The following is a 27,963-nucleotide window of genomic DNA, read 5'->3' as shown; positions in this document are numbered from 1 at the left end:
CGTCATCACCATCATCTGCAAGGCCCCGAAGGAGCGACTGGTTGGTTTTCTTTTTCCATGTGATGAGAAAATATGAAAAGTTCGGGTCAAGGGAAAGAATATACTGAACATTTGTCACCAGTTCTCGAAAGACATAATTGTTTCACGCTTCGTTAGGCTCCAATGTTTAGGAGCCCGATGTTCCGCTCTCTTCAGAAACGTGCGACGTTCTCTGGCAGTTCAAAAAGAGAAAGCAGAAATAATCCACCCCACCGATCAATGGATGCAGGTTCGGAGAATGCTGCCACCATGCCAATGGGTAGAGAGATCAGCCGGGAACACCAACGAGGTTTGGTATGGGAGCACAACCCAAGTTTATTTAAGGAGCAGCAAATACACACAACCAAGTCGGTTGGGATCATGGAAGTAGGAAACACAATGCCAACAGTGATACCTTGCTTCAGTCATCCCAGGATCCATGTTTTTGCCACTCCTTTTTATCTGCGACATGTTGCAGGTCTCAAAGAGCTCCACATTGCTGCTGTTGTTGTTTGGGTTCTCGTTGGGGTCGATTTTTGAAATGTGCACCCATTGTTTGGGCAGCTGCCGGACCACACCCACATCTGTCACTTGACTCCACCCACCATAGCACCCAGACAAAATAATATGGCCACCATCTTAGCTTCCTGGTGGGTCGAACAAATTAGGCCTGTAGGCCTCTGCTGATTATGCACTTTTCGAGCTTGTTACGTCAGATTTCCATTGGCTTTGGTCGAGTCGAGTGTTACTCACGATGAGGGACCCCGAAAAATCTAACCATATGTCAAATAAAAATTATTAGTAAGGTTTAATCAAGCCCGTACCCACTCCCTAACAAAACAGCACTACGTAGTTTTTCAACGGCCCCATATTGGGGTTAAACAATCTGTGACCAGATGACGAATCAGCTTGTTCTGATATAACCGTGGCAGATGCTGACATGGATGAGAGGTGTCGAGTAGTGCATTAAATGTGTTTCCCAATCACACTTCATCTTTTAAGAGTGCTGAAAATGCGCGTTTCCTAATCGACCCTTTCCCGGAATTTTTAAGATAATTCAGTCGCACTTAATGGCAAGGTCCCATACCCTGAATAATAATGTACAGATTTTTATGATCAAAAGGTTCATGACCACAGAGAGAAAGAGAGTGGGAGGGCTGAAGAGAGGGGGACAGAGAGAACGAGATGCACAACAAGACGGAGGTAACAGATATAAGGTAATTATCATCCCCTGTTCGGAATTACGATTAATGTTATCTTTCTAATCTTATTCATTCATATGGGAACAAGGGACAGACACGGCTCTACCTAATCTTATTAATTCACATGGGAACAAGGACAGATATGGCACAAGGTTAAAGAGACAGATTAGAGAGGTAATCTGAGCCGTGGGTAATGATTTTTTTATTTTATTGTTATAAAACATAGACGTGTGACAGAAGCAAGGATGAGGGAGCTGAGTGGGCAGAGGAAGCGAAATATATATCATTTTGTGACTTAGGTTGTCACCACTATGTGGTCATTCATATTATGATTACAAACCCTCATTTCTTCACCTCCGTCCCACCAACCCCACCCCCCCCCCCCCCAAATCTTCACCAAGCAACTTTTCAGCACTTGTATGGACTGGATTATAGGGAGAATGTCGGAGAGAACAAGCTGCGGTGCATCGTTTGGGAATGTCAAGATCTCTGATCTTGATTTTGCAGATGATGCATTCATCTTTGCGGAGACTCTAGATATCCTTCTGGGGGCCCTCGAGGTGCTGAATGAGGAGTCGGAGCTGCTGGGATTACGGGTTTCCTGGGTCAAAACTAAGATCCAGGTTTTCAATGACACCTTGGATGCTGCTTTCCTGTCTGTGCCCGTTTGTGGTGAGGATGTTGAGGTCACAAAGAGATTCACTCATCTTGGCAGTTATATTCTTGTCTCTGCTGGCTGTGAGCCAGAGGTCAATAGACGTCTGAGTCAGGCCTGGGGAGTCATGGATTCACTGGATCATGGGGTGTGGCGCTGTCAGTACCTGTGCAGGAGAATGAAAGTCCAAGTCTTCATGTCCTTGGTGCTTCCAGTCTTGCTCTATGGAGGCGAGACTTGCACTCTGACTCGGGATCTGAGACGGAGACTTAATTGCTTTGGTACCAGGTCTCTTTGGAGAATCCTTGGCTATCGCTGGTCGGACTGTGTCCAACGAGCGGTTGCTGAGAGAGACTCAAATGAGATTTGTTACCTACATAGTCCGTGAGCATAAGTTCCCCATCAGCGAGGGAGCCTCGTGAGTGGAGGAGGCCAATGGGCTAACCTTGCACCTCGTGGTTGCAGCAGGTTGATCGGCATCTCAAGAAGATGGGGATGGGTCAGTCATCTGCCTGGGAGATGGCCTGTTGAGGCCCCTGGAGTACCGGCAGAAAGTGGACGCAGCAACACGCTGCTCTGGCGCATGCTCCCACACCTGACCTGACCTGAAGGTTGTGGTCTAATTTAATCGAAATTGTGTGTGTAGTTTCAGAGAAGAGCAAATACCTATTTGGAGGGGGGGTCAAAAAACCCCCATGGACCCCCTTAATGAGTGCAGATTTTGATGCGGTTAATACACCTTCGTTAAGCATCAGATATGAAGCTTGTGGTCAAGTTTCATCAAAATTGTGTGTTTGGTTTAAGCGATAATGGCTGAAGTGTTTATGGACTGACTGACTAAAACTCACTCACTCATTTATGGACACTGCTTGGTCACATAAGCTCACCTGACTAAAGTCCACGTGAGCTAAAAATGACTGGATGATTTTTTTTTTCATAGTTGGCACATATCTATGATAATATTGTTCTTACCTCCACCACCAAAGGCAAAGGAGGTTATGTTTTCACCTGTTTCTGTCTGTTTGTCTGTTTGTGTTCAGGATATCTTAAAAAGTTGTGGACGGATCCAGATGAAATTTTGTTTTTGACCTTCCTGGCATCTTCCCTGTCGATAGCCGTGTGGCATTTTGGTGCTCCGGGTCCCGTTTCCGTGAGCTATCCGTGCCCATTTCACTAACTTGTAATGTTTGGGCTCCCCGGTCCCTTGGACCCATGGCCTACTCTGGCCGACTACTCCGGTGCCCGGGGTGCCCTCAACTCAGTATGCATACTTCCACAGCCACGCTCCCAGCCGGTCAATAGACTCCTGCACCCTTCAAAAAGTTTCGTGCCTTCGTTCGACACCAACAACAAACCGACATCCGTTTTGGTTAATTTAACTAACATTACACTAACCCCGGGTTCCCTTGGGTGGGATTCACTTCGCCCCCCAATCATTCATTCCCACCATGCATTCCACATTCACTCCACTCGCACTCGGCCCCACTGACCCACGTTTCCTTCTTATCTTTTCAAAAAAAAATTTTCTTCACACCAATACTGACACTAACTTCGTTCCCCGTCATCCCTTATTCTACTGCACGTTCCATTTAATTCTACATAGCTAATCTACATCCCCACTACACGTTGCAAGTCTGTCCATGTCTCCAATCCATTTCTAAATTCTAACCTAAATTCCCCTAACTCGTGTTACCAGGCCCCATGGAGGACGGACTGCTCGTGCCCCACGAGGCCGGTCTATCTAACGCTAAACCCATCCTCTAACTAGTGCTCCTTTGCCCACGCGAGGATGTTTGCTCCATCCTGGCCTTGGCATCGTGTACTCGTGGCAAGGCTCGGCCATCTTTGCGTCGCCAGGGCGGCGGTTTACAGCACGCTCGTCCCCTCCGTTTGGCGGATACATACGAGCGTAACGTCACCCCGTTAATTGCACCACACGCTCGCTTTCGGGCCATCCCCCATGTGAGCCACCTCAACCGTGCGCTACTCACCTGGCCTTCGTGCTGCTCAATCCCTCCCGATGACGTCAGTCGCACACGGAGTACTCCGCGCGGCTTTCCACGCCCTCGGGCCCTCGGCGGTGTCGCCATCGGGACTCGCTCCGCGAACACAGCACTCGCGGCGAGCAGCACATCGAGTCCCACACACGTGCTCACATTGGGGACATGTGCTTTCCGAATTCACTCGAGCCAATCCGCCTCCATTTTAGCCGTCCGTCTTGGTGTCTTGTACCAAGCGCGGAACGTTTTAACGCCGGCTCTCGATCACGCAATCGTCCACGGTCGGGCGGTTTGCAAAATACGGGACGGATCTCGCACACAGAGTCCCGCGGAGCCATTTCCTCACACATTCCATGTTATTTGCACCACTCGCACGTTCCGACACACACTCCAGGACAATCATACTGGGTGCTTGGGTTAACACAAGAGATCCCGGGGTTTATATACCCCCCAAGCTCGGCATGTACCCTTTCGCATCAAGCAACGGCTCCACCTCGCACGGCCTTTCCGAACTCACCTTACGTCGTCGCGGCCTGCCTTGAGGGAGCATATCGTCTCCCCTTGTTCCTGTGGGAGGTTAATCCGACCTTCGCATTGGGTCCCAATACATTCCACAAGCTCGACCCCAATATAATATCCCCTACCAGTTCTATGTATGTGTGTGCTCCTCTTTAATTTCGTGCAATTCATCCACCTCTTCTAATTCCTGCGTCTCTTTTATTATTTCCGTCATCTCTGTCCGAGCTTACAGGTTTCTCCCTTAATTATCGTGGCGTCACTAGTCACCTCGACCTTGCCCGTCGACATCGCGGTCCGAACATCCTCCACACTCCCCCTCGACTCGGTCATTTCCCCACGTACAGTACTGATCGCATCCGCCATTTTTTTGGTCCATGTTTTGCATTTCACCCTTCACCTTTACCAGCTCCGCCTTCATTTCCTCCTGACCCCTTTCATTAGTGTTTGTAAGTGTATCCCCATGGCATGCTTTGCATATCCCCCTTCAGTGCTTGTGCATTAGTATCTCCAACATCTGTCTCATGTCAAGTGACCCGGGCGAAGCCGATCCGCCACGATCGGGCGCGGATCCGACAGGGATCGTTCGGTCCTCCATGGGGGAAATTTGATGCAGGGGGAATTCCGGCATTGTCGCCGTTGCCCCCAATGTTACCTCTGGGTTTGGCTGCAGGGAAAGATCTTCCTCACAGGTGTTGTCCTGAGCCACGGATTCCTTTAACATTATATCAGAACCCACCTGAACCAGCTCGTCTTGGTCCGCCATGGTTCGTACCGAGAATTAAATAAAATTTGACTGCTCTTAATTTCGGAGGGAAGGGTGGGGGGTTGCCAAGCACACCCCTGGTCCGAATCCCGTAAATTAATCCATGGGGGCGGAGGGGTTCGAATCCCGCTCCTGACTACCAAACTGTTGCGAGCGAGGTCCGGAGGTCCGGTGGCGAGAACGACCGCCAGGTGGGAAAGTTACGTCGTCTCCCACCAGACTCCCGGATTTGTAGGCCGTCGCTCACGGATAAATCCGTGAGGCGGCGGGTCGCTTAACCGACCGTGGACACCAATACCTCCCCTGCAAAGTGGAGGGTCTTTCTGTCTTGAACCAATTTACCTAATTAACCACGTGGTGTCGTCTACCGGGGAACCACACCCTCGGTACCTCTTGCCCGAACCGGATCACTCTACCAACTACCTTTCTGGTTCGGATGCAGCAAAGCGGACCCGCCAGGAACGTACTAACTAGGATGAACAGATTATCGGGTATAAAGACCCGGCTAAACTCAGATCCGAACCACGCTGGACCAATGAAGGAAAAGACGAAAACGAACTGGGAACATTTCTGATAATGGTTTATTTACAATCAACATTCAAAAGGACTCAGAGCAGACTTATTGCGGGATATGCAGTCAAGATTTACAATGATAAAACATTTAAACAGTTCTACTTAAAGACGGCACCACACACTCAGGCGAAAAGAAACCCAGGTGTATTGCAAAGGATGCCAGGTGTATCACAGCCAGAGAGGGAGGTGAGCTGAGGTCGCAGTTCTTTTGGGGTACCTGCACGTTGGAGGGGAGGGATGCTCCATGGTGCGGCACTAGTCAGTGGTCGTGCAGCTCGGCCCACAGCCACACGCGCGGACACAGTGTCCGTGAAGGAGCCCGGGTGGAGCAGAGCGGAGTCCGAGACGGGGATCAGGGCCGCCGACGGGACCCACGAGAGACCCGGTCAAGATCGGGCGCCCTCGAACCAGCGCAACAGACGGGCCGCCGAGGCGAGATGCGGGCAGACCCTCCGCGTCACGACCCTCCTTTCTTTGGCAACCCGTGACTCCAACCACTGTCTCGCTCCAACGCTGTTTCTCTCCAACCTCAGACTCCAGCTAACATGGCCGAACCACACAGCATTCTCTCTCTCCCCTCTCAGGATGGTGCCGTAATTTATCTCCCAGCCAAGGACTCTACGCTGCGGATCATTCGTGATTTATGGACCTCTCTCAGCGGGGAGGGGCCTTGGTGAAGCCGACGCCACTGTCCGCCCTGATTGGACAGGGCCTCCATGGGTCTGCCCTTTCTGGTCGGGGTTTCGGTCATGCCGGGAGAAACTCGCCCCCCCCTTCGATTTCCCACTAAACACAAGGAAGGGTGGGGAGGGGCCTTGGTGAAGCCGACGCCACTGTCCGCCCTGATTGGACAGGGCCTCCATGGGTCTGCCCTTTCTGGTCGGGGTTTCGGTCATGCCGGGAGAAACTCGCCCCCCCCTTCGATTTCCCACTAAACACAAGGAAGGGTGGGGAGGGGCCTTGGTGAAGCCGACGCCACTGTCCGCCCTGATTGGACAGGGCCTCCATGGGTCTGCCCTTTCTGGTCGGGGTTTCGGTCATGCCGGGAGAAACTCGCCCCCCCCCTTCGATTTCCCACTAAACACAAGGAAGGGATCTCTCTCCACACATACTTAACGGTATAACTAACTTTGGATCAGCTGTATGTTTGAATGCACACGGTTCCTCGAACCGTAACAATGATATGAAACTAGCCTCGCTCTTGTGAGGTGTTCTGGGTTATTTTTTCTGATGCGATGAAAAATCTTAACAAATTTCAAAACTATCCGTCGTCCGTGCTGTCGCTCACCTGACAGTTGTACGAATGAACTCCCACGGGGTACGTTCGCAATTCGAACTTGTTGAATTGACGGCCATTGGTGTCGCAAGAAACCATCTCGGTTTGTATCACGATACAAGCACCAAGGACGCATCGACTCGGCCCATTTGTGGAAATCGAAAATTATTCGACGTTTGTTAAATCGTTCGGAGATGACGGTGCACTTGTTGATGTGACGTCACGGATAATCTGAAGAAGAAGAAGAAGAAGAAGAACGACTTTATAATTCGGAAATCAGAAAAAGACATCGTATCTGTCTTGTAGGGTATTAATGGACAGGTTAGGGTTGAGGTGGTCTGAGCGTTTTGGTTCCCTTTAATAATCTTCTTTCCGATTCCCGAATCATAAAATCTGTTCACCTTAACCATCAGGGCCAACACCAGGCTTGGTAATCACCGTTAACCTGGTGACAGTTTATAACTCCTCTTCTGAAACTTCTTCCCATTTCCAGCCAGAAATTATGATTCACTCCAGAGCATGAATTACTGGTGATGCCTTGTCTATTATGTGCTGCTGTCATCTACTGATGGCAACTTCCATGATTTGGCAGTGACTTTGATGATGGTATCCATGAGCTGTCGTCGTTGTGAACGTCAGATAGTCAGCCAGATGAAATCATCTGGCTGCTCTTTCCTGGTGGGGAAATTTTGGTTCGTCTGCCTCATGGTTTGAAGTGAGAGTTTGTGCAGAAAACACAGGTTTTTTTTCCAACCCAGAACCATGGCTTCTTCACATCACCATGTGCATGGAAGTGACGTCAGCCAAGAGCACAAAACTGCCAGTCGTATTTCGCAGTTAAAAAAAGGAACGAAACAAGCTCGAATGAGCTAATATCCTCGTCCTCTTAATGATGAAGTAATAAGAACGAATATGACGTCATTGTGATGTATCAGGTTTGTGATAAATTATCTGTGCTAATGCCCGGCTTGATTCCCGCAAACAAAATTCAAACAGCTTGCCTAGTTTCGGAGATAATGGTATAGGTGATTTCCATTAGCGGCGATATTATGACGTCAACTTTTTTTCGAGGAAGAATTTCCAAAATTGGAGATGGTTACTGCCTGCGCGTGGGCTTTCTGCATATACATGGCAAGTTTCATGAAGATCCGATGAAAACTCTGGGTTGTGAAACAAAAAATAGGAATGACGTCATAAAAATTGATATGACGTCATAGTGATGTATCATATGTGCGGTAATTCATCTCTGATAATGCCCTGTTCGATTCCCGCAAACAGAATTCAAAAAGCTTGCCAAGTTTCGGAGATTATTTTTTCGGCGATTTCCATTAGCGGAGATATTTTGACGTCATAACTTTTTTTCTCGGAGGAATTTTTAAAATCGGAGATGGTTACTGTCTGCACAGGGTATTTTTACATATATATGCCAAGTTTCAGGAAGTTTCGATGAAAACTGTAGGCTGTGAAACAAAAACGTCCACAAGAACAACAACGTGAGTAAGACTTAGAGATCCACCGCGAGGATCTAAAAAAAGATGGCTTCTGTTGGATACTGTGAGACTCCTGGTCCTGCATATTATGCATGATGTTTTATGTAACCATTTCCAGATCCAGGAAGGAGTCAGTGTGCTCTGCAGCCTTTGGGCCCAGGTGTTCAATCATTGTTTGAATAAACATACCTTTATTTCTGACTCCTTGAACACCTGACGTGGCACAGTCAGCAAAAGTAACATTGTGCGTGGCTCTGGGTGTGATCATTGGTCACAATCCATGCTGATAATGATAATGGAAGATGATCCCGTTTCAATTTCCTGTTCGTTTTGATAATCGACTGGAAGGAGACTTCCCAGTCCCATGTTGGTGTCTCTTTCACTTTCCAGTTGCATGTTTCACATGCAGACATGCCCCCAAAAGAAAAACCTGCAGTGTCTTCTCAGTACGTGGCCAGGGTGGTGGCTATTATAAAGGACATGAAAGATATGCAGCAACTTGCCATGGTTGATCAACAGGCACACATGCAGGAAATGAAGCTGTTATGCGAAGCTATAGCTGGCTGCCTGCCCACTGTGATGTTGACATTGATGATGGTGTTCCCTATCGTCAAAACATCCCAGAGACATCACCTGTCAGTTCAACGGCCACCAGTCTTATCCGAGTCTATGACCTTGAGGGACTTCAAGGTGTGGAGGGAACAATGGGATGATTACTCCCTCATCTCACGTCTCAATCATATGCGAGCTTGTGATTAGTTCGCAACTCTGGAAATGTCTGACACGTGACATGAGGTCAATCCTCAAGAATGGCATCGATATAGGTTTCATATACAGGGACACTTTCTGCCAGGGATGTACTCACCAGCATTGAAACATCATTGAGGACAGCAACATCTCATCCACAATCTGCAAAATTTGCCTGAGTGGCATCAGAGGGATGGACACTTTCGATTCGTTTTATTGTGCATTAATGGAGACTGATGCCAATTGACCTCTCATCGAAGATGGTGATCCGAATAACAAATTGTTGTTCGGATCACCATTACCATATCTGATTCAGAGGTGCACCATAAGCTTATGACTGAGAGAGATCTCACAACAACGTACTCTGGACATGTCACAAAGAGGAAACCAGCAGGTAGGCTGATGATATGATGTTCGGATGTCAGTCCAGACCTGTCATCGCTAAGAACTTGTCGACCATTTTATCACAGTTCTTCCCACTCTGGAACGACGGGGCGGTGGAGGTGTGGCAATTTCCTCACTGCCTGTTACCAAGAGGGTCAGAAAGTGCCTCATCACATGAATGCCTGAAAAAGTCTGATATTGCTGACCAAACAGAATGTAAGAGGTTTCTAAAATGCATCATATCTTTTGACAATAATTTTGTCCTTGTAAATCTTTAAGTGCCTTTAGGATGCAGAGCTTGAAATCTCCTTAAAAAGGATTCGCTGATTCCAATTTGTCCTGTATTTGGTCAATTGAGGCTTTCTTAGTCAGATTGCTGCCACGGTTCACACTTGCAAATTTTTCTTTAATCCGTGGTTATGAGCTTTTATAACAGGATTTCAACCCTGTTGCACACCACTACCTCATGGTCTTTCACATTTCCACTGCTGAAATTTACCACACCCACTGAGATCCTGTTCTCACAACCCTCAACATTCTGCTCTCCCATGAGCCACAAAGCATGCATTAAAACAATTGTTCATACTCCACCAGAAGGGCAATCACTTTTGAAAGCATTCTTAATAACAATTGCAATTCAAAAAGATGATGAAGCAACAAGATTTCCAATGCTGTGGAACCATGAGGACTTCGACAGAAAGCGATTGTCAGATATCGATTTTGAAATAGTTAGTGAAGCCACGTTTGAGGACTTTTATTGTGGAACATGTGAAAAAAAAAGGTTCAATGCTGAAATTGTACAATTAAATGTATAATATCTACCCTGATCAAGTTATACAGGAAGTCACATGAGCATTGGTTAAAACATTCTGAATACGAACCAAGACAGATGCCACATCACATATGTTGCAGAAGAAGCGTATGAACAAATTACTTGTGAAGAATAAATCACCTGAAATTCATGAGACTGCACAATTTACTGATGCTCATCTTTAACCTAGTGTTTTAATGGTGCAGTTTTGTTCAAAAATAGCCGTATATTGGTGTGCAGTGTTTTAAAGCATTCTCAGATGTATTCAACGATCATGCAAGTAAACAAATATCCTCCCTTCAGTGAGCAGATTTCTTCCCGTAGAAATAGAAAATTATTGGGCATCGATGTAAGAAGTATGGAAACGATCATCAATTCTCACTGGCAATTCAATAGGGCAAGTGCAAGGTGGGTACAAAAGAAACTTCACTCGACCATATCTCAAACAACATGGGTGCTATCCCAGAGATGATGTGTTGAAGTTCCAATCATCCCCCATTTGTCACCTTGCAATTTTCATCCCTTTGGACCACTCAAAGAACAAGTGGGTGGCATCAAATTTACAAATTATGATGACATCGAGCACGTGTACTGAAATGACAGTAAACCCATCCCAAAAGGTTATAGTGTTGTGGTGCCGGGTTCGGGGGGTGGGGAGCGACCGCAAGATGGAGCAGTTGGGCCATCTCCCACCGAACACCGGGAATTGAAGGTCGTCATTCCGGAAAACTCCAAAGTCGACGGGTCGCTTAATGGACCGTGGACGCCAATATTTCGACCGTGTGGTTAGGGTCCTTTTGTCCGATTCCAATTTACCTAATTAACCGCGCGGTCTAGCTACCGGGGAAGCCACACCCTCGGCCAGCTTTGTCCGAACCGAGTCGCTGTTACCGACTCAGATCCGGCGTAACAGGGTGGGAATTACCAAAGCCACGTCGGTCCAAATAACAATCTACGGCACTATAACTCAAACCCAAACCATGCTAGGCCAATGAGAGAAAGCACAGAAAATGAGCTGGTACATTTAACATGGGGTTTATTCACAATAATCAGGAAGGGAGACACAGAGCAGAGTTAATCCGACTAAATTGCAATGTACAATAAGCAAGGCACTTTTGCAATTCTACTTATAAGACTGGCCACAGACAGACACACACACACCCAAAAAGAAATGAGGCCAACTGGTCTTTATTCAGACCCTCCAGCCACGGAGGATAGGCAAGCTGGGGGTTAGAGTTTGGTCGGGTACCTGGCCGCCTCGTGCGGTCTGGCCAACCCACACTTGCGAGCTCAGATTCCGTTAAAAGGATCGGGGTTCCCAGCTTGAGCGCTCCACACGAACCACAATCCAACGAGCACACACGAACCACCACGGTGGGACTCGAACACAGCCATAATCCAGTGAGCAACCAGGACCCAATGGACGACCAGCCACCAACGAACGACGACCAGGGAACGAAGACGGGAACCAAGATTACCAAGGCACGACCGAAAAAGACCCCCACACCTTGTCTTTGAGCGCCTCAGATTCTTTTTATCCCCCCCCCGCCCGTGCAGGGTGGAGGGATCCGTTTCTCTGGTAACTCGCCTCCGGATTGGACGAGGGGTTTCCGGTGTCGTGGTGGCCAGCCGTGATTGGAGGAGGGGCGTGTCGGCGTCTCAGTGCTCCTCCCCCAAGAGAGGCTCTTTTGCCTTCCCCAGTGTCAACAGGGGAGACATTCTTTTTTGATGAGGCGGAGTCAGAGCTCCGAGGCGAGGGGGCTGTGCCCACGTCCGTAGTCAGAAACACGTGCGTTATGGCGCCATGGTGTGAAGTGAAGGTTGGGCAGGTGAAGCGCTTGTTCGCCCGCAGAGTGGGAGGAGGAGGAAGTGAGGGTTGTGTTGGCGTTGGCAGATTTAAAGATGTAAAAAATCTGACTATAAAAGAAACCCGCAGCGCACACATGAAATTAACCCATTAGACATAGGGGAGGGAATCTAACTATCCACATATACTTCACGAAATAACTGAACTATGGGACTGCTGACTGTCTGTGTGCAAAAGGCTTCCAAATTCGTAACAATAGGAGGGTGGCATAAAAGCACAACTACATTAGTGTGTGTGTGTGTGTGTGTGTGTGTGTGTGTGTGTGTGTGTGTGTGTGTGTGTGTGTGTGTGTGTGTGTGTGTGTGTGTGTGTGTGTGTGTGTGTGTGTGTGTGTGTGTGTGTATATGTGTCAGTGTCAGTGTCAGTGTATACCTTCGAAATTGGTGAAGCTTCACCAATCACGATATACTTTTGGTTTTGTTGCATAAATGGTTCACATCAATCTTGAACTACCCTTGTAATGCACAACACGTCAATACACGCACCTTTTTTTATTTTGGGCGATGTGACAAGTAAACAATGTCGAATAGAAAGCAATTAGCTCTCAGTAATATACTTTTCATAGGTTTTCATAGTATAGTTCGGCCGAGGTTGAGGGAAGCAAGGTCGAGGCCATTTATTCCTGCTATGCGAAACACCCTGCAACCCATGCCTACAGAAAAGACTTTTTGGAATGCCAGCCTCATTTTCCATCCAATCATGTCTCTTTGTTCAACTCCTTGGGTAGGCACTCCTATGTCAAAATTTTTGTGTCAATCGCTCAAGCGGTTGTGGAGAAAACAAAGGTGAAAAAGTGAGGGCGGAAGAAAAAAAACGAAGGGCCTTGCCAACGCTTGACATGGTCAAGGATGATTGTGGACGCCTATGACGAGTTCCGTAGAATCTCACTCCAATCCCCATTTAGTCCTTTCCCAAAGATTGCTCCATTACCACATATACGTACAATGATTCCATGTAACGCTACCAATGGTTGGAAATGTTCCTTTAAAATAAACCCTTTCACATCATACAAAAAAAAAAAAAAACACTGCATAAGTACGTATAAATAACTGCATACGTATAAATGTCCTGGTGCAATACATAACCGAGTCAGCAGACTTGTTTCAAGATTTCGAAAAGTAAATTTACAATTCACAAATCATCAGTTAGAGGTTTACCGAGACAATGCAATTGCAGGAGGTACAGGTCTCATCTTGTGATAGAGCACCAGAGTGCAAGGACAAGAAACAAAATCTAACAAGCAATTTGCAATCCCATCCTCAGAAAAGACAAAACAATAAATCAATTTTAATAGAAGTTAATAACAAAACAAGTCATGCATGTTTTTGTGCGTTTCACTGTATGCTGCTGCTTCTAGTTTGCAGCTATGATTGCTTAAAAAAAATGGCATTTTAAAACATCAGTTTGAATGCGTGCAAAATATACCAGTATTTGTTTTTAAATGTAATATATTTTGTACGTAACATAAGCAGTTTCTCAAGGTAATATACATACATATCACCTGAGCAGCATTTTAGCTGCCAACGTTACAAAAAGTTCACACGCACATCTAAAATGAAGAATTTGCTCAAACTCGGTGCAGGGTGAAAATGCTCCAGTCTGATCCAAGGACAACATAGTCAAATCACAGACACCTCCATCCGCCCCACCACTCCCCCCCCCCGCTCCATTTGTCCAGGGTCGACTTTGTGATCAGATGTTGAAGCTTTCCCCACAGCCACAAATCCCCTTGATGTTTGGATTGTTGAACACAAACTGGTTTTCCAACTTGGTCTCAACATAATCCATTTCAGTTCCCAAAAGTGTGAGTTGAGCCTTTGGGTCGATTATGATCCTCACACCTGCACACACAAAAATTGACATAATGTTATGGTAAAAAGTCAATCGTGGAAGTCAGTGCACATCTGAGCGATGGAAAATACAATGCATCCGTCGATGTTGTATAAAAATAAATAAATAAAAATCCACTTTGATCTCATTCCTTCATTTCCAAAGGAAAGGTGAAATAAAGCTGAACAAGCAGTTTTAACCAATCCGAGACGTCCGAGTATATTATGATATCCAACCTTTCACCTAAAGTATTTGATCAATGTGCAGCACCAAAAAGTGGAACTTAAAAGGATGTAGAAAATGCTTCAATATCACATTGTAATTTTCAAAAGTTTAAAACTCGAGCATGGAAAAACAAGGAGATGGAGGTGAAAAAGACAGCGGGGGTGACAAACAGGGAAATGAACGAACATGAAAAGAGGGTGGAAGCACCACAATAAATTCAAACAAGGCCCATAATAACAAATGGCCCAGACAAGGACACACAAACCAAACACAAGAACACAAGTGAAAGCACTCAATGAGATGCACTGATGCATTAAACCACCAAATTAACAAACAAAAAAAGTTAAACAAGACAATTCTAGAACAAACAACCTCAGCTTCCGAAGACGGTCTCAGAGCAGACAAGATGGGGTCTGGCCACGATTCATCCGCTCATTTTACAGCCATCTAGCTCGTCAGTCATTATCATGGGCTGCATTCTATACCAGTCTCCAACCCAATATGACAGACCCACCTGCCCGAACAGCAGTCATTCCAATATTATCCAAGAAACACGATATATTTGCAATGAATAAAAACACCACCAATGACATAAAGTATGTTACTGAAAAATGCATGTCTGTCCATTCCACCCTGAAACAAAGAAATGCTCCTCAGAGAGAGAAAAAATTAGTAAGTTAAAGTTGCTTCAAATTAACCCAAACCTACGGGAATTTTTTTTTTTAAAGTCAGACAAAAATTAAAAAAAAACAACAGAAATTGAACCCGGGTGGTGTGTCGGCAACTGACCACTGTCTCGATCACTCAAATAAAAAATATTTGCCGTTAAGAAATATATTTCTTCCCATTTGTGAGCTCTTTCAACCAGCACAAGAATAAAAGGCTTCCTTTAATAATAAAAAAAAAAATTCTTTTTATATTGTGATATTTTAGCATGGGCTTCTGCGAGTTTTATTTTAAAACTTCAACTCAGGAATTAAATACTGAAGATAATTTTGTGATTATTCATCTCCAATGCTGGCAGTTAAAACAGGTTATGAATGAGGCAATTAGGACAAAGGCTCACATTTCAGGAAATGGTTTCTTCCCCAAATAATTTCATTTCCCATTCTCCAAAAGCTTCATACGACAAAGCAAATTTTTGTCCTCTCTCCCTCATGTAAATTGCCTCCATTTCCCACCCCAATCCCAAACAACTTCCCTATCCTCGTTGTATTCACTCGCCTCACTCTTATCTTCCTATTCCTCAAATTTATTCATCTCAGTCTATACATCCTCTCACCAAATACACCCACCCTCTCCCCCTAGTGTACGTCTCATATATGGCTGCAATCTTGATAAAGTGTTCTTTACAAATGATTTACCAGCTATTTCAAAAAGAAAATTCGAGGAAGCCATGTTTTGAAAAGGAAAATACAGAAAGAAATTTAGTTGACATTGCAGAGAGGGACAAGAATAAAGCTAACCAAAAACAAAATGTTTTTTTCAACAGCCTCTTGGACGCCTCAAAAATGCAAATTGTGAAAAAAAAAAAATACCAGCTTATGCTTGATATTTCGATTTGTCTTCTCAAAGTCCAAATTTTATAATTACAAAATTGAGAAGCAGCTATAACACCACATTGGATTTTTTTTTCAACCAAACATTGAGAGTATGCCTGGTGTTGGCTTAATGGTGAGGGTGGTGGGCTTGAGATCCTCAGATCCTGAGTTCAAATCCCCTTTGATGTTGAATTAATACCAGGTGGGGTTGACTCTGCCCGTCATCCTTCCGAGGTCGGCAAAATGAGCGCCAGCTTGCTGGTATCCTGTGTCGGAGTGGCGACCCATCCAGGATTGTGCTCAATAGTCAAGGAGACTGCTTAGGCAGCACCAACACTCTGCACAGAGGATAGTCCCAATGGATGGATGGATTGAGAGTGATTACTGCTGTGGAAACTGAGGTGAGGGCAAAGGTCAATTATTTATCAGTCACAGATCAAAGGGAGTTGAGTCATTGAGGATAAAAATAAATAGATTAAAAAGGTGAATAAAAGAAAAGAAAAGGAGAATTAATTTATTAGGATAGGAGAGTTAAGTATTGGGGGAAAAGAATGTTAATCATCCCAATGGCTGCTAATGTGCCAAGTTATTTGCACTTTCGATTTCTGTCGTGCCATATCGAAGGGAAATTCCACGTCGTCAAATATTGGGCGGAATGGCTGCGAAGATCAACATGTTGAGCTTTCAGTTCCACGTCATCCGTTCAGTTGGTTCTCACCTTCTGCGAGTGTTCATGGAAATTACTCTGTCTCCCCAAAGCAGTTTGTTACCAAAACTGCAAAGCGATACAATATATGAGGTTCGAGGAAGTGCAGTCAAATTAGTCAGCTATTTTAAAACAGTTTTAAGATCCCAGAATCGAGATGGGTGTTTTGATAAGTGCAGGTGGTGATATATAGCACTTTTGTGAATATTTAAATATTCTTGGCTGAACATCAGATAGTTCACAGTCTTGTAATGAGGGAATTTCATAAATGCTTGTCATGTTTAAAACATATGAGGTGGTTATGGATACCAAAAGAAAGAACTAAATTTTTTTTTTTGGTCGTTTCAGGATCATTTGATAATATGAAGGACTGGAAGGTTATTAGGATAATACGTTAACGGTATGGTAATGGTTTTATTCACTGAACATAAACAAACATTCAAGCAGGGAGAAAAGGAAAATGGCTATAAAATAATACATTCCAATATTATTAAATTGTATACTAATTAACATGCATATAAAAGAAACATTATAACAAAGGATAGATGTGATAAATTAATTCACAAACAGACTTGATCACTGCAAACCACAAAGAGTAAACCATCCCCATTATGCATGTGACATATAAACAATTAAAGAAAGAAAGTTGCACAAGGAAGGCCTGTCACCTGCACATTCTGAGGAATAATAAGTACATGACGGGAAATACTAACAATTTGCATTATAAAATGTGACCATCGGGCAGGATAGATGGACACTATAGGAGGGTAAATGCAGCTTAAAGCAAGGGGAGGATTCGAGTATAGGTGCAAATAGCACATCACGATGTGGAAGCAGATAATGTAAACACGAGAAAGGAAGAAAACCAAGTTAAATGGGAATAAAGAAAGGAAAAGGAAAACAGCCTGGCAACCAGGCTATACAAGGTTCAAAGAAATAGAAAGCTAAAAAATGTGAGCGACCCAAGATCAAATATTCAAAAGGCAGGGACAGGTGTTGTCATGCAAAATTAATATGAAACATGAGAAGAGGACAGCAGCAACATTACATCTCAAATCAATTAAAATCAAAATCAGCAGTATGATAATAAAAAGCGATAGATGCAATTACTTTCTACTTTAAAACCTCAGAAAAGATGTCATGAAAATATTTTTTTTATTACAAAATTATGCTATATATATATATATATATATATATATATATATATATATGTATATATATATATATATATATATATATATATATATATATATATATATTTATATATATATATAGTTACGGTTGTGGAAATTCGCATTACACCAGAAAGAGTCCTCAGGTGAGATATATCGGTAAGTTCATGTGTAGTTAGCCCAAACCCGTTGTATAGAGGGAATATGTGTGATTCATCCGGGCTGCGACGCTTTGAGTTAGCCATTTTTCTTTCTCTATTGTTATTTTCGACCATTAAGCCGCCAACAACGCAAACAGCCACTACCTTTACCTTCACAACTCCATCCCGCAAACATCGCTTCACCACCATTCCCAAACGACGCATGCCAACCACCAAAACACCACAGAAAACCCCCCACCACCTTCGCCTATCTCCTTCTCCAACCATCGACCACACCACCAGTCAACACCAAACGTCGTGCTGTCCAGGGCCCATTCGGCGATTGGTGCCGAACGCATCGAGCCGCGAGCGCAAATGGCGGCCTTTCCGAGGGAGAAATTCGGATCAGGAAGGCTTCCTTTTTGCCGCACCAATGGCTGAACAGAGGGTGGCGTGGCCCCGCTTCCAATCGCGTTTTGATCCTGAAATTTGCATATAGGCTCCTCCTGCTGCCTATAAAGACGCGAGCATAAGGCGACTCGGGGAGTTCGCGTGGTTGAGTTGCAGGCGGCTGGTCGGGGCAAGTGAAGAGCTCAAGTTCGAGTCAAGTGAAGACTGCGGACGGCAACGAGGTTGCGGTGTGGGGGTCGCTCGTCTCGTCGCGGGGTCCAAGCCAGCCAGCCATTCCCCTCTCCCTGAGCATCAGCAATTCCCCCCCCCCCCATCCACGCTGAGATAGTGCTGGGGGGCCCCATTCCTCCCCCACCCTAAACGTGGTGCCAACAAAACTGCTTGCGCGGAGCACGCCGGAGAGGGCTCACCGACCACGCCAGGGGCACGGAGTCGGGGTGCAGCTGCGCGAACATTGCGGCTTGCCCGCCATCGCGTCACGAGTAAGACCTTCTCGGTCTCGTGGACCTGGCCGCTCCTCCAGGATCCACGCACATTTGGTCCACGGACCTGTCTGCCTCCTTGCCTGTGAGGGTGGCTTTCTTTCCTTTGCTTTTTGTATGAGTGATGTGGCGCCGAGTCCTGACAAGTTGAACAGTATAAGTGTTGTAAATAATTGCCCTCTTATTCGGTCGTATTGCATTTGCTTTTGTTGCATCTTGTCTTGACTAATATACGTGCCTTCCGTGTTTCCGTAATAAATGTGCATTGCTTGTTGAACTGTTTCCCGCTTTGCTTCGTCTCCTTCCTTTTATTGAATCTCCATCTTGCATCACGTAAGGGATTCGTAGTGGGTTTCAACATCCCGGTAATTAATCGGAACCGTCAAGGCTGACGATAACTGCGCTCGGTTATCCCTGTAATTCGGAACGAACCGCTAAAGCGGTTCGTGTCCGGAGTCGGCCTGTGGCGTGGTACAACTCCTCGGTACGCTACTCGCGCGAGTACTTAGGTAAATCGACCATTCGGCGACCGGGCCCTATTTCGCACGGGTAGAATGCGGACTGAGTTGTGGTGAGGTTAAACCCCCACCCATGACTGGCTCCGGGCGGTAGTTCCCGGAGGGTCACGACTGAATTGACCGTTCCGGTGAGCGAGGCGGCCGCTTTTGGCTACAAGCGGTCGATCGCACGCCGGCGGGCGCGAATTCGCAACACTGGTGTCAGCGAGCAGGAAACAAACTCTCCCGTCTCCAGGCTAACTTCACGGGGATCGGACCAGGGGTGTGCGAGGCGACCCCTCCCCCCCCCCATTCCCTCCAAATTACGAGCAATTTAAATTAAATCGTTTACGAGAAATAAGATGGAGTCTCAAGGCGAGCAGGAGCCGGGGGTAGATATGGATTTAGAATGTGTAGAATCCATGGTCCAGGATGAAATCCCCGTGCAGGACATTTCCATTGTAATGCAGGAACAATTTCCCCCCCAATTGCACCCAGAGCCCGAAATGGGCGCGGCAGCGGTGTACGACACCTCCCCTCCCCCTCTCCGACAAAACCCCCGATCCTTGCCGAATGTACTCGACATGATCTTACAAGCAATGAACGAGATGAAAACAAATGCGCAGGAAATGAATGCGAAAATGGATGGCAATGTACAAACGCTGCGGGAAGAAATGCAGTGCATGGGTGCGGGCCTGCCGAATGGGCTGGAGAAAGTAAAGGAGGGACAAGACCAATTAAAGGGGGAAATGGAAAAAACACAAGGACAGTAGAGCAATTAAAGAAAGAGCAGGGGAAAATAAGAGAGGGATTGGAAGTCGTGAAGGAGGAATGTGAAAAGAGACATCGGGAAATGACAGAGAGGGTTGAAAACCTGCGGCGGGAAGTAAAAGGGGAGACACGGGAAACAGAGGAAAAGACAGTGGAAATGGGGAAACGAATAGAAACACACAAGGGCAAAACGGAAGAGCAGTTTAAAACAACGAAAGAGGAAATTGCAGAGATGAACAAGAAGGTGGCACAGGTAAAAGGGGAAATGGAGCAAATAAGAGAGGAATTCGGGGAGCTATCGCTTGGGACGCAAGAGGGAAGAGAACGGGAGAAGGGAGAATTAAATTAAGTAATAGAGGGGAAAATAGAGGATATGGAGAGGAGACTGGCAGAATGTGTGGAGACCAGGTGTGAGAGGCAGGGTGACCTCTTTCGGGAACAGGGGGAGAGGATACGCTCCCTCGAGGCGGATCGTGCCCAGGTGGGGCCGGTGTCACAGGGTGGAGTAGGAGGGTTGCCCGATGCAGGGGTGAGCATGCCAAGCTTGGGGAGGGTAGAGGCTGCGGGGTCTTTTGGCCTAATGCGGGCACCCGGTATGACTGTTCCAGTGGATGTGCAGAGTGAGAGTCCAATGGCTTGGGAGAGTGAGCGGGACGACGTGGGGCACGGACAGGGGTGGTAAATTCCCCGGGCAAATGGCTCGGACCCTGTGGGAGTGAGGCACCGTTGGGACTTGGGAGGTACACCCCTCCAGGAGTCCCTTGGGAACTGGAGGAGGGGGGGACCGCAAAAGGACCAAGGGTGCTGCTACCCCCGTACGATGGCAAGACGGACTTGAGGGCATATATGGCCCAGTTCCGGTGTGTGGCCAGAGGCAATGGCTGGAATGAGGTGCAGGGTGTGGCACAGCTCACGGAGGCCCTGCGTGGCGCGGCCTTGGAAGTCCTGACCACGGTACCCAGCGAGGGGGTGACCCTGAAGGATCTCCATTCGGCCCTAAAAAAACGATTTGGCATGGACCAGCAGAGCGAGCTTGTTAAAGCTCAGCTCAACGGGCGCAAACGATGCTCCCAGGAACCACTGGGAGAATTGGCACATAACATTCGCCGCTTGGTGGGGATCGCGCACGCCAACATGCTGCCGGAGTACCGGGAGGAAATTGCCCTGGACCATTTTCTCCGAGCAATAGGGGGCACCGATGTTGGGGCAATGCTGACCGTATGGCGCCCGGAGAACCTCCAGAAGGCATCTGATAACGCCGCCTGCTGGGAGGCAGCCAGAGCGCCGTTTGGAGGGGCTGGGCGGCATGCGGTAGCAGTCTGGCAGGTGGGCCCCGTGAACGACGATGCGAGGAAAGCCAAGGTGGCTACCATGGGCGACCGTGCGAGTATCGTGAACATGGTCCAGAGCTCGGTTGATAACCGGTTGGCAAGATCTGGACCGAGGCGGTTGGGTCCGGGAAGGGCGGGGGATGGGCCATCAGGGGGTACTCCAATTCGGAACGGAGGGGGGTATAATTCGGCGTACCGGAGGCAAACACATTACCAGAGGAGGTGTTACAATTGTGGCGCGAGGGACCACCTGCAACGGGAGTGTAACGCCCCGCGCAGGGAAAGGCCCCCGCGAAGGGAAGAACCACGGCCCCCCAGACCACCAACTCCGCCCCGGGCCAATAGGGATAGCCAGGCCCAACCATCACCCCCCGGAAAACTAAGTGCTGAACATGTAGGGCCGCGTTTGGCAGACTCGGACGGAGAAGAGCCCTCAGAACTGCGACAGGTCATCAATTGTGGCCAAATTGGCAATGGTAGCTTAACAATTCGGTGCAAAGTTGCCGGCGTAGGAGTAGACGCCGTTGTGGACACAGGAGCAAGCGCCACGATCATCAGCCCTGTGGTCCTTGATTCGAGTGTAGACGGTTATGATGAGATCCACAGTCTGCAAAACCATAGTTTGCAGCTAGCTACCGGGGCAACGGCCCCCCATCATAGGACGTGGTTTCGTGTTTTTTAAATTTGGCACCGTGAAAACAAGGATCGAGGTTTGGGTGGCGAAGGTGTGCGACCCATGTCTAATAGGGTTGGATGTGCTAACGGCCGGTGGTTGTAAGATCCACTTGGGCCGGGGGGGGGGGGGTCATGCAGTTGGGTGGTGAGGAGTTGCCGTTAGGGGGCGTGAGCACGGATGAGAGAGTGGAGCTGGAGGCTCCTGACTCCGTGGTCATTCCCCCGGGTGCCGAGGCGGTGGTCCCGGCCCGGTGGCGAGCACACCCAACGTGGCAGGGCTCCTGCGGCCTGGCGGAACTACCAGCAGGGAAATCAACCCCGGGTTTAGTCGTGGGCTGCATCCTGGTAAGTACCGACGGGCCAGTAGTGCCCGTTCGGGTGATAAATGTTAGCACGGAACCACGCACTATCAGGAGGGGCACGAAGGTGGCAGATTGCACCCCAGTAAAAGAGGTCGCAGAGCTGAGGGATGATAACGTCGAGCCGGACCAGCCCCAGAGGGAGTCTCCAGACTTGATTAGGAATTGGCCCGGTCCCATTTGCGAGATGGTAAATAGGAGTAGTGTAGATTTGGAGGATGCCCAGCGGGAGGCCTTATACAAACTGGTTGACCAACACATGGGGATCTTCTCCTTGTCACCCGAGGATATTGGACGTACGGGCCTGGTGCAACATCAGATCCACACCGATGGGGCCCGACCTGTCCGTCAGCCTGCTCGAAGGCTCCCATGGAGCAAAAGAGAGGAGGCTGATGAACAGGTTGAAAAGATGCTCAATGCAGGTGTCATTGAGCCCTCGGGAAGTCCTTGGATGTCACCGGTTGTGCTGGTCAAAAAGAAGGATTGGACCACGCGTTTCTGCGTGGACTATCGCCAGCTGAACAACGTGACACTCAAAGACTCCTATCCCCTGCCTAGAATTGACGATACCCTCGACGCCGTTTCAGGCTCTAAATGGTTTTCAACTTTGGACCTCAAGAGTGGGTATTGGGATGGCAGGTGGAGATGGATAAGATGGGGAAGGAGAAAACGGCATTTTCCACATGGAAGGGACTGTATCAGTTCACTGTGATGCCGTTCGGTTTGTGTAACGCCCCCGCCACCTTTGAGAGACTGATGGAGCGTGTACTAGGTGGCATGCCATGGCAATCATGCCTGGTGTATCTGGATGACGTCCTGGTACACGCTAAAACATTCACCCAGGAGATAGCCAATTTGGACCAGGTGTTTGGGCGCCTCAGGCAGGCAGGGCTAAAGGTGAGCCCGGAGAAATGCACTTGTTCGCGGCAGAGGTGGCCTATCTCGGACACGTGATAGGCCGTGAGGGGGTGAAGACCGACCCCGGAAAAATTACAGCGGTAGAGGAGTGGCCCGTACCTACAACTGTCAAACAGGTACGGGGCTTTTTGGGACTTTGCTCCTACTACTGGCGCTTCGTGGCAAACTTTGCGGAGATAGCCAGGCTCCTTCACCGGTTGACGGAGAAGGGGTTGAGATTTAATTGGACAGGGGAATGCCAGGAGGCCTTCCTCAAATTAAAGGGGTGTTTGACATCCACACCCGTTTTAGCATACCCCACCGATGACGGGATGTATACCCTGGACATGGATGCAAGACAGGAAGGATTGGGAGCAGTCTTGTCTCAGACACAGGGGGGCGTGGAAAGAGTGATCGCGTATTACAGTCGAGCCATGAGTAGGCCCGAACGAAATTATTGCGTTACTCGCAAGGAGCTATTGGCTATGCTATCTGCGGTGAGCCATTTCCACCCGTACTTGTACGGGAGGAACTTTTTGGTTCGAACTGACCATTCCTCCTTGCAATGACTCTTACGGTTCAAGGAACCGGAAGGCCAGATTGCAAGGTGGTTGGAAAAGTTGCAGCAGTACGATTTCAGTGTGGCCCATAGAGTCGGTAAGGCTCATGGGAATGCCGACGCACTCTCTCGACGCCCGTGTCTGGGAGAAAACTGCCGATATTGCACGAGACATGAGGAGAGGGACCAATTGGCAGACACCTCCCCGAAACTCCCAGTCCGTGCGGCCCGGGTGGTAGGCCCAACTTTGCCACTAACTGCGGGAGAGGAATTTGGTGGATTGGCGTGGAGCACGGCCCAGCGGGAAGACCCCGTGATAGGGCCAGTGTACAAATGGGTCCAGGAAAACAGGAGGCCCAGTGGGGAGGAGATCGCCCCCCTCGGAGCACGAACAAAAGCATACTGGGCTCAGTGGAGGACCCCAGAAATGAGGGACAACATATTATATCGCAAGTGGGTGGAGATTCCTTCAGAACAAACATCTTGGCTGGTGATAGTTCCTGATGGGTAGACGACCCAAATTTTGAAACAGTGGAACGGTACCCGCGCTGGCGGCCATTTGGGCAGGACCAAAACAAAATCTTGGCTCCGCCGGCGGTTCTATTGGGTTAACATGGGGCGCGATGTACAGAACTGGTGTCGAGCATGCGACGCCTGTACTACGAAAAAGGGACCGCCACAGAGGATGAAGGCCCCACTCCAACTACATCAGGTTGGGGCCCCCCTTGAGCGAGTGGCCATGGACATTTTGGGACCACTGCCCCCCACTCGCCAAGGTAATAAGTACATCCTCGTGATTATGGACTATTTCACCAAATGGCCGGAGGCCTTTGCCCTTCCCAACCAGGAAGCAGGGGTCGTGGCAAAGGCCTTGGTCGAAGGATTTACATGCCGGTATGGGATTCCGCAGGAGCTGCACATGGACCAGGGACGAAATTTTGAGAGCGAGTTACTAAAAGAGGTGTGCAGGCTCCTGGAAATTCGAAAGACACGGACAACGCCCCTGAGACCACAGTCTGATGGCATAGTGAAGAGGTTCAACAGGACCCTGGTCCAACAGTTGGCCCTCTTCACCGCCACTAACCAAGAGGACTGGGACGAACATCTCCCGTACCTCCTGATGGCCTAATCGTGCGTCCCAGCACGGGTCCACCGCTTGTAGTCCGGCGCTGTTGATGTACGGACGGGAGCTGAGAAGCCCCGTCGATTTGTTATGCGGTCCGACGCCTGAGCGTCTTGATAGGCCCCCGGGGGAGGGCTATGCCCGTCGGTTGGAGGAAGGCATGGAGAAAATCCATGCCTTCGCACGCTACCAGCTCCAACAGGCGGGCATAAAGATGAAGCGCAGGTACGACCACCGGAGCCAGGTGAGCAATTACCCACCGGGGGCGAAGATTTGGTTCTTCAACCCCCGGCGGAGGAAAGGCAGATGCCCGAAGCTCACCTCACCTTTGCAGGGCCCGGGGGTCGTCCTGGCGCAAATCAGTGACGTGGTCCTGAAAATTAAAATGGGACCATGGGCCCTTCCCCGGATAGTCCACGCGGACCACCTGAGACCTTACAAGGACGACCTTACGCCCTCATGGACATGTCTTGCCGGAGGAGACGGTGCTGGAACAGCCGCTCCCGCAGAAGCGCAAGGCTCCCAGAGCCTTGCAACGAGTTCACGAGCCCAGTAGGGAGGGATGGAAACCCCCCCCCCTGTGAATTCAGGATTCTGGAGACAAAGACAGACTTTGAATGTGTAGAGGGGACGTAGCTTAGCTACGTAGTGTTAAAAGGAACGTGCTGGCGTGTAAGGGACGACGTGGGAGCACGAGTTAGTTCGGGGATGTAGTGAGCAGAATGGCAGGATTCAGCGGTGAGTTGTGAGTTGTGAAGTGGAATCATGTGCTTGGTGAGTGAGTGAGGCCAGCGGGTCTGTGTGAATGGAGCGAATGAGGAATGCATGGTGCGATGAGTGATTGGGGGGAGTGATTCCCGCCCAAGGGACCCCGGGGTCAGGATAAAGTGAGTTAGTGGGTTAGTTAAATTGACAAAATGGAAGTCGTTTTGCTGTTGGTGTGAGGATAGGCTTGAAACCTGTTTTGGAGGGGTGCAGGGGCCCTGTTGACGGGCTGGGAGCGTGGCTGCGAAAGGTGAGTATCGCTGAGTGGGTACCCCGGGCACCGGGCTAGTCGGCCGCGGTAGGCCAAGGGCCCATGGGGGGCCGGGATAGTGCAGTGGGCAGAGGTGCGCCCGCATGATGCAGTGGCCCGGGGCGCCATTAGCCGCGTGGGCAGTGTCGTGGGCACGGGTGACCCTCGGAAAGGGGCCCGGGAAGCCAGCCTACCATGTGAGCGTTTCAGGGGAGTCGCCATAGAGGGCACTCCCCGGTGTTTAGGGAGCTGGTAGGCTCGGAGGCAGTGTAGTGCCCGTGGGTGCCATAACTGGAGAATCGGCAGAGGGTAGTGCCTGCCAAGGGGGCCACGCGTCCCAACCATGAGACCGTGTGAGGGCACGGAAGGAAAATTGGGGGGCGAGGCCCAAAATTTGCGAGGACACAAACACAAGCGACGGGAATCTGGGTTGATAGAACCAATAGTTTAAGCGAGAGGCGCTTGTTGAAAGCCCCGGGGTAGTTCAAAAGTTAAATGGATAGGCTAGATAGGAAGTGTACCCCTCCGCACCATCCATCCCTTCGCTCTCGCTGTGGGCCGCTGGACCCACTTTGGGTTAAGATCGCTGAAGTCTGGGGAGGCCATCCTGAGGCTTCATTGTGCCTCGACGCAGGACACTAGCTCTCCCTTATTCCCCCCGGGGAAGGGAACGTAGGCGTTGGGAGTAGGCTAGATGACAGGATAGGTTAGCCGAACAAAGACAGTAAAGGGGGTTCGGGGACGATTTATAGTGGGAGGTATAGAAATAAAAATAAAAACAAACAAAAAAATAAGTTGGGGCTAAATTGGGTTTTGACAAATTAAGGGAGTGGGTATGGGCAGAGACAGGCAAAGGCGATAGGTTGGGAGGGAGACGGGTAGGTAGGTCCGAGCCCGCCTTCTGAGTGGCCAGCACCACCGCACTCCCTCCACCAACCTCCACTGAAAGGCAAAGGCTGGTCAACTTCATCGGCTGGCTGTTTTTGCTTCAAGGCCTGTGCCGGTCGATCGTTTGCGGCTGTTTTTATTACAAGGCCTGTGCCGGTCAGCTTCACTGCCGGCTGTTTTCGCTACAGCGGCCTTGTCATGCCATGCCTTGCCTGTCCGCCTTTGCCTTGGCCCCATGCCTACTGCCTTCGTCATCTTTTGCCCCGTTCTGTTTTGATTTCCCCCCCCCCCCCTGTTCATTACCATGTGCGCCAGGATAGTCGTTCAAGTTTGCAAGGACTGCCCTGTTGGCAGCTACAACACGGGCCTGCAGTGGCGGCCCGTGCACCGTGTTTGCATTCATCCATCCGTCCATCCATCTGTTGTGTTCATTGCGTGTGCCACTTGAGCTGGCACGGAGACTGCGTTCGTGCAGCCCATGCACCGTTGTGGTTCACTGCTTTCATTTCAAAAGGGGGAGGCCTTGGACTGCGTGTGAGCAGTCCGCCACGTTCCCTGTCACCTGCATTGCCTGAGCCAGAGACTGCATGCGAGCAGCCTGGCTCCCTGCTAACTGCTTTTCTCTTTGCAGAGTCCATTGATCCTGGGCCATGGTTTAGTGTAAAATTTGTAAGCTTAAGGTGTGATGCACTGTAAATATGAGTGCGCCCCCAGCATGTATGTCTTAGCGCCGGCAATTTATTTAAGCCGTCTGAATGAGTGGGTTTGTTTCGTAAGTTACTCAGCCCACAGGTTATTTATTTCAGGGACACGAATACACTGAATGTCGCACTCAGGGATCCGAAGGTAAAACGTACTCGGGGAGAACGACACATGATGGCACATGAGAATTTGACAACTCGGGACGAGTCTGTAAAAAGGGCAGAGGGCAGTGTTATGGTTGTGGAAATTCGCATTACACCAGAAAGAGTCCTCAGGTGAGATATATTGGTAAGTTCATGTGTGGTTAGCCCAAACCCGTTGTATAGAGGGAATA

General features: G+C 48.7%; 2 protein-coding genes across 3 annotated transcripts in view; both read right to left on the bottom strand.

Annotated features, from left to right (window-relative positions):
* LOC147031928 (uncharacterized) overlaps window positions 1–4,132 on the bottom strand; it is a 164,337-nt gene extending 160,205 nt beyond the window's left edge. The window contains exon 1 of the mRNA XM_085869161.1: window positions 3,867–4,132. Within this exon, the coding sequence (XP_085725287.1) occupies window positions 3,867–3,965 (99 nt within the window). The 5' untranslated portion in view covers window positions 3,966–4,132. The remainder of the gene's footprint in view (window positions 1–3,866) is intronic.
* Window positions 4,133–10,366: 6,234 nt separating this feature from the next.
* Window positions 10,367–27,963, bottom strand: part of ISCA1 (iron-sulfur cluster assembly 1) — a 55,313-nt gene continuing 37,716 nt past the window's right edge. For both annotated transcript variants that reach the window (XM_085869158.1, XM_085869159.1), the window contains one exon: window positions 10,367–14,146. In XM_085869158.1, coding sequence (XP_085725284.1) covers window positions 13,998–14,146 — 149 coding nt within the window. In that variant the 3' untranslated portion in view covers window positions 10,367–13,997. The remainder of the gene's footprint in view (window positions 14,147–27,963) is intronic.

This window comes from Eptatretus burgeri, chromosome 2 (assembly GCF_056783735.1).
Source record: "Eptatretus burgeri isolate ZD-2024b chromosome 2, Ebu_testis_v1, whole genome shotgun sequence".
NCBI lineage: Eukaryota > Metazoa > Chordata > Myxini > Myxiniformes > Myxinidae > Eptatretus > Eptatretus burgeri.
The sequence above is the reverse complement of the archived record's forward strand: the minus strand, read 5'-3'. Positions and strand labels throughout refer to the sequence as shown.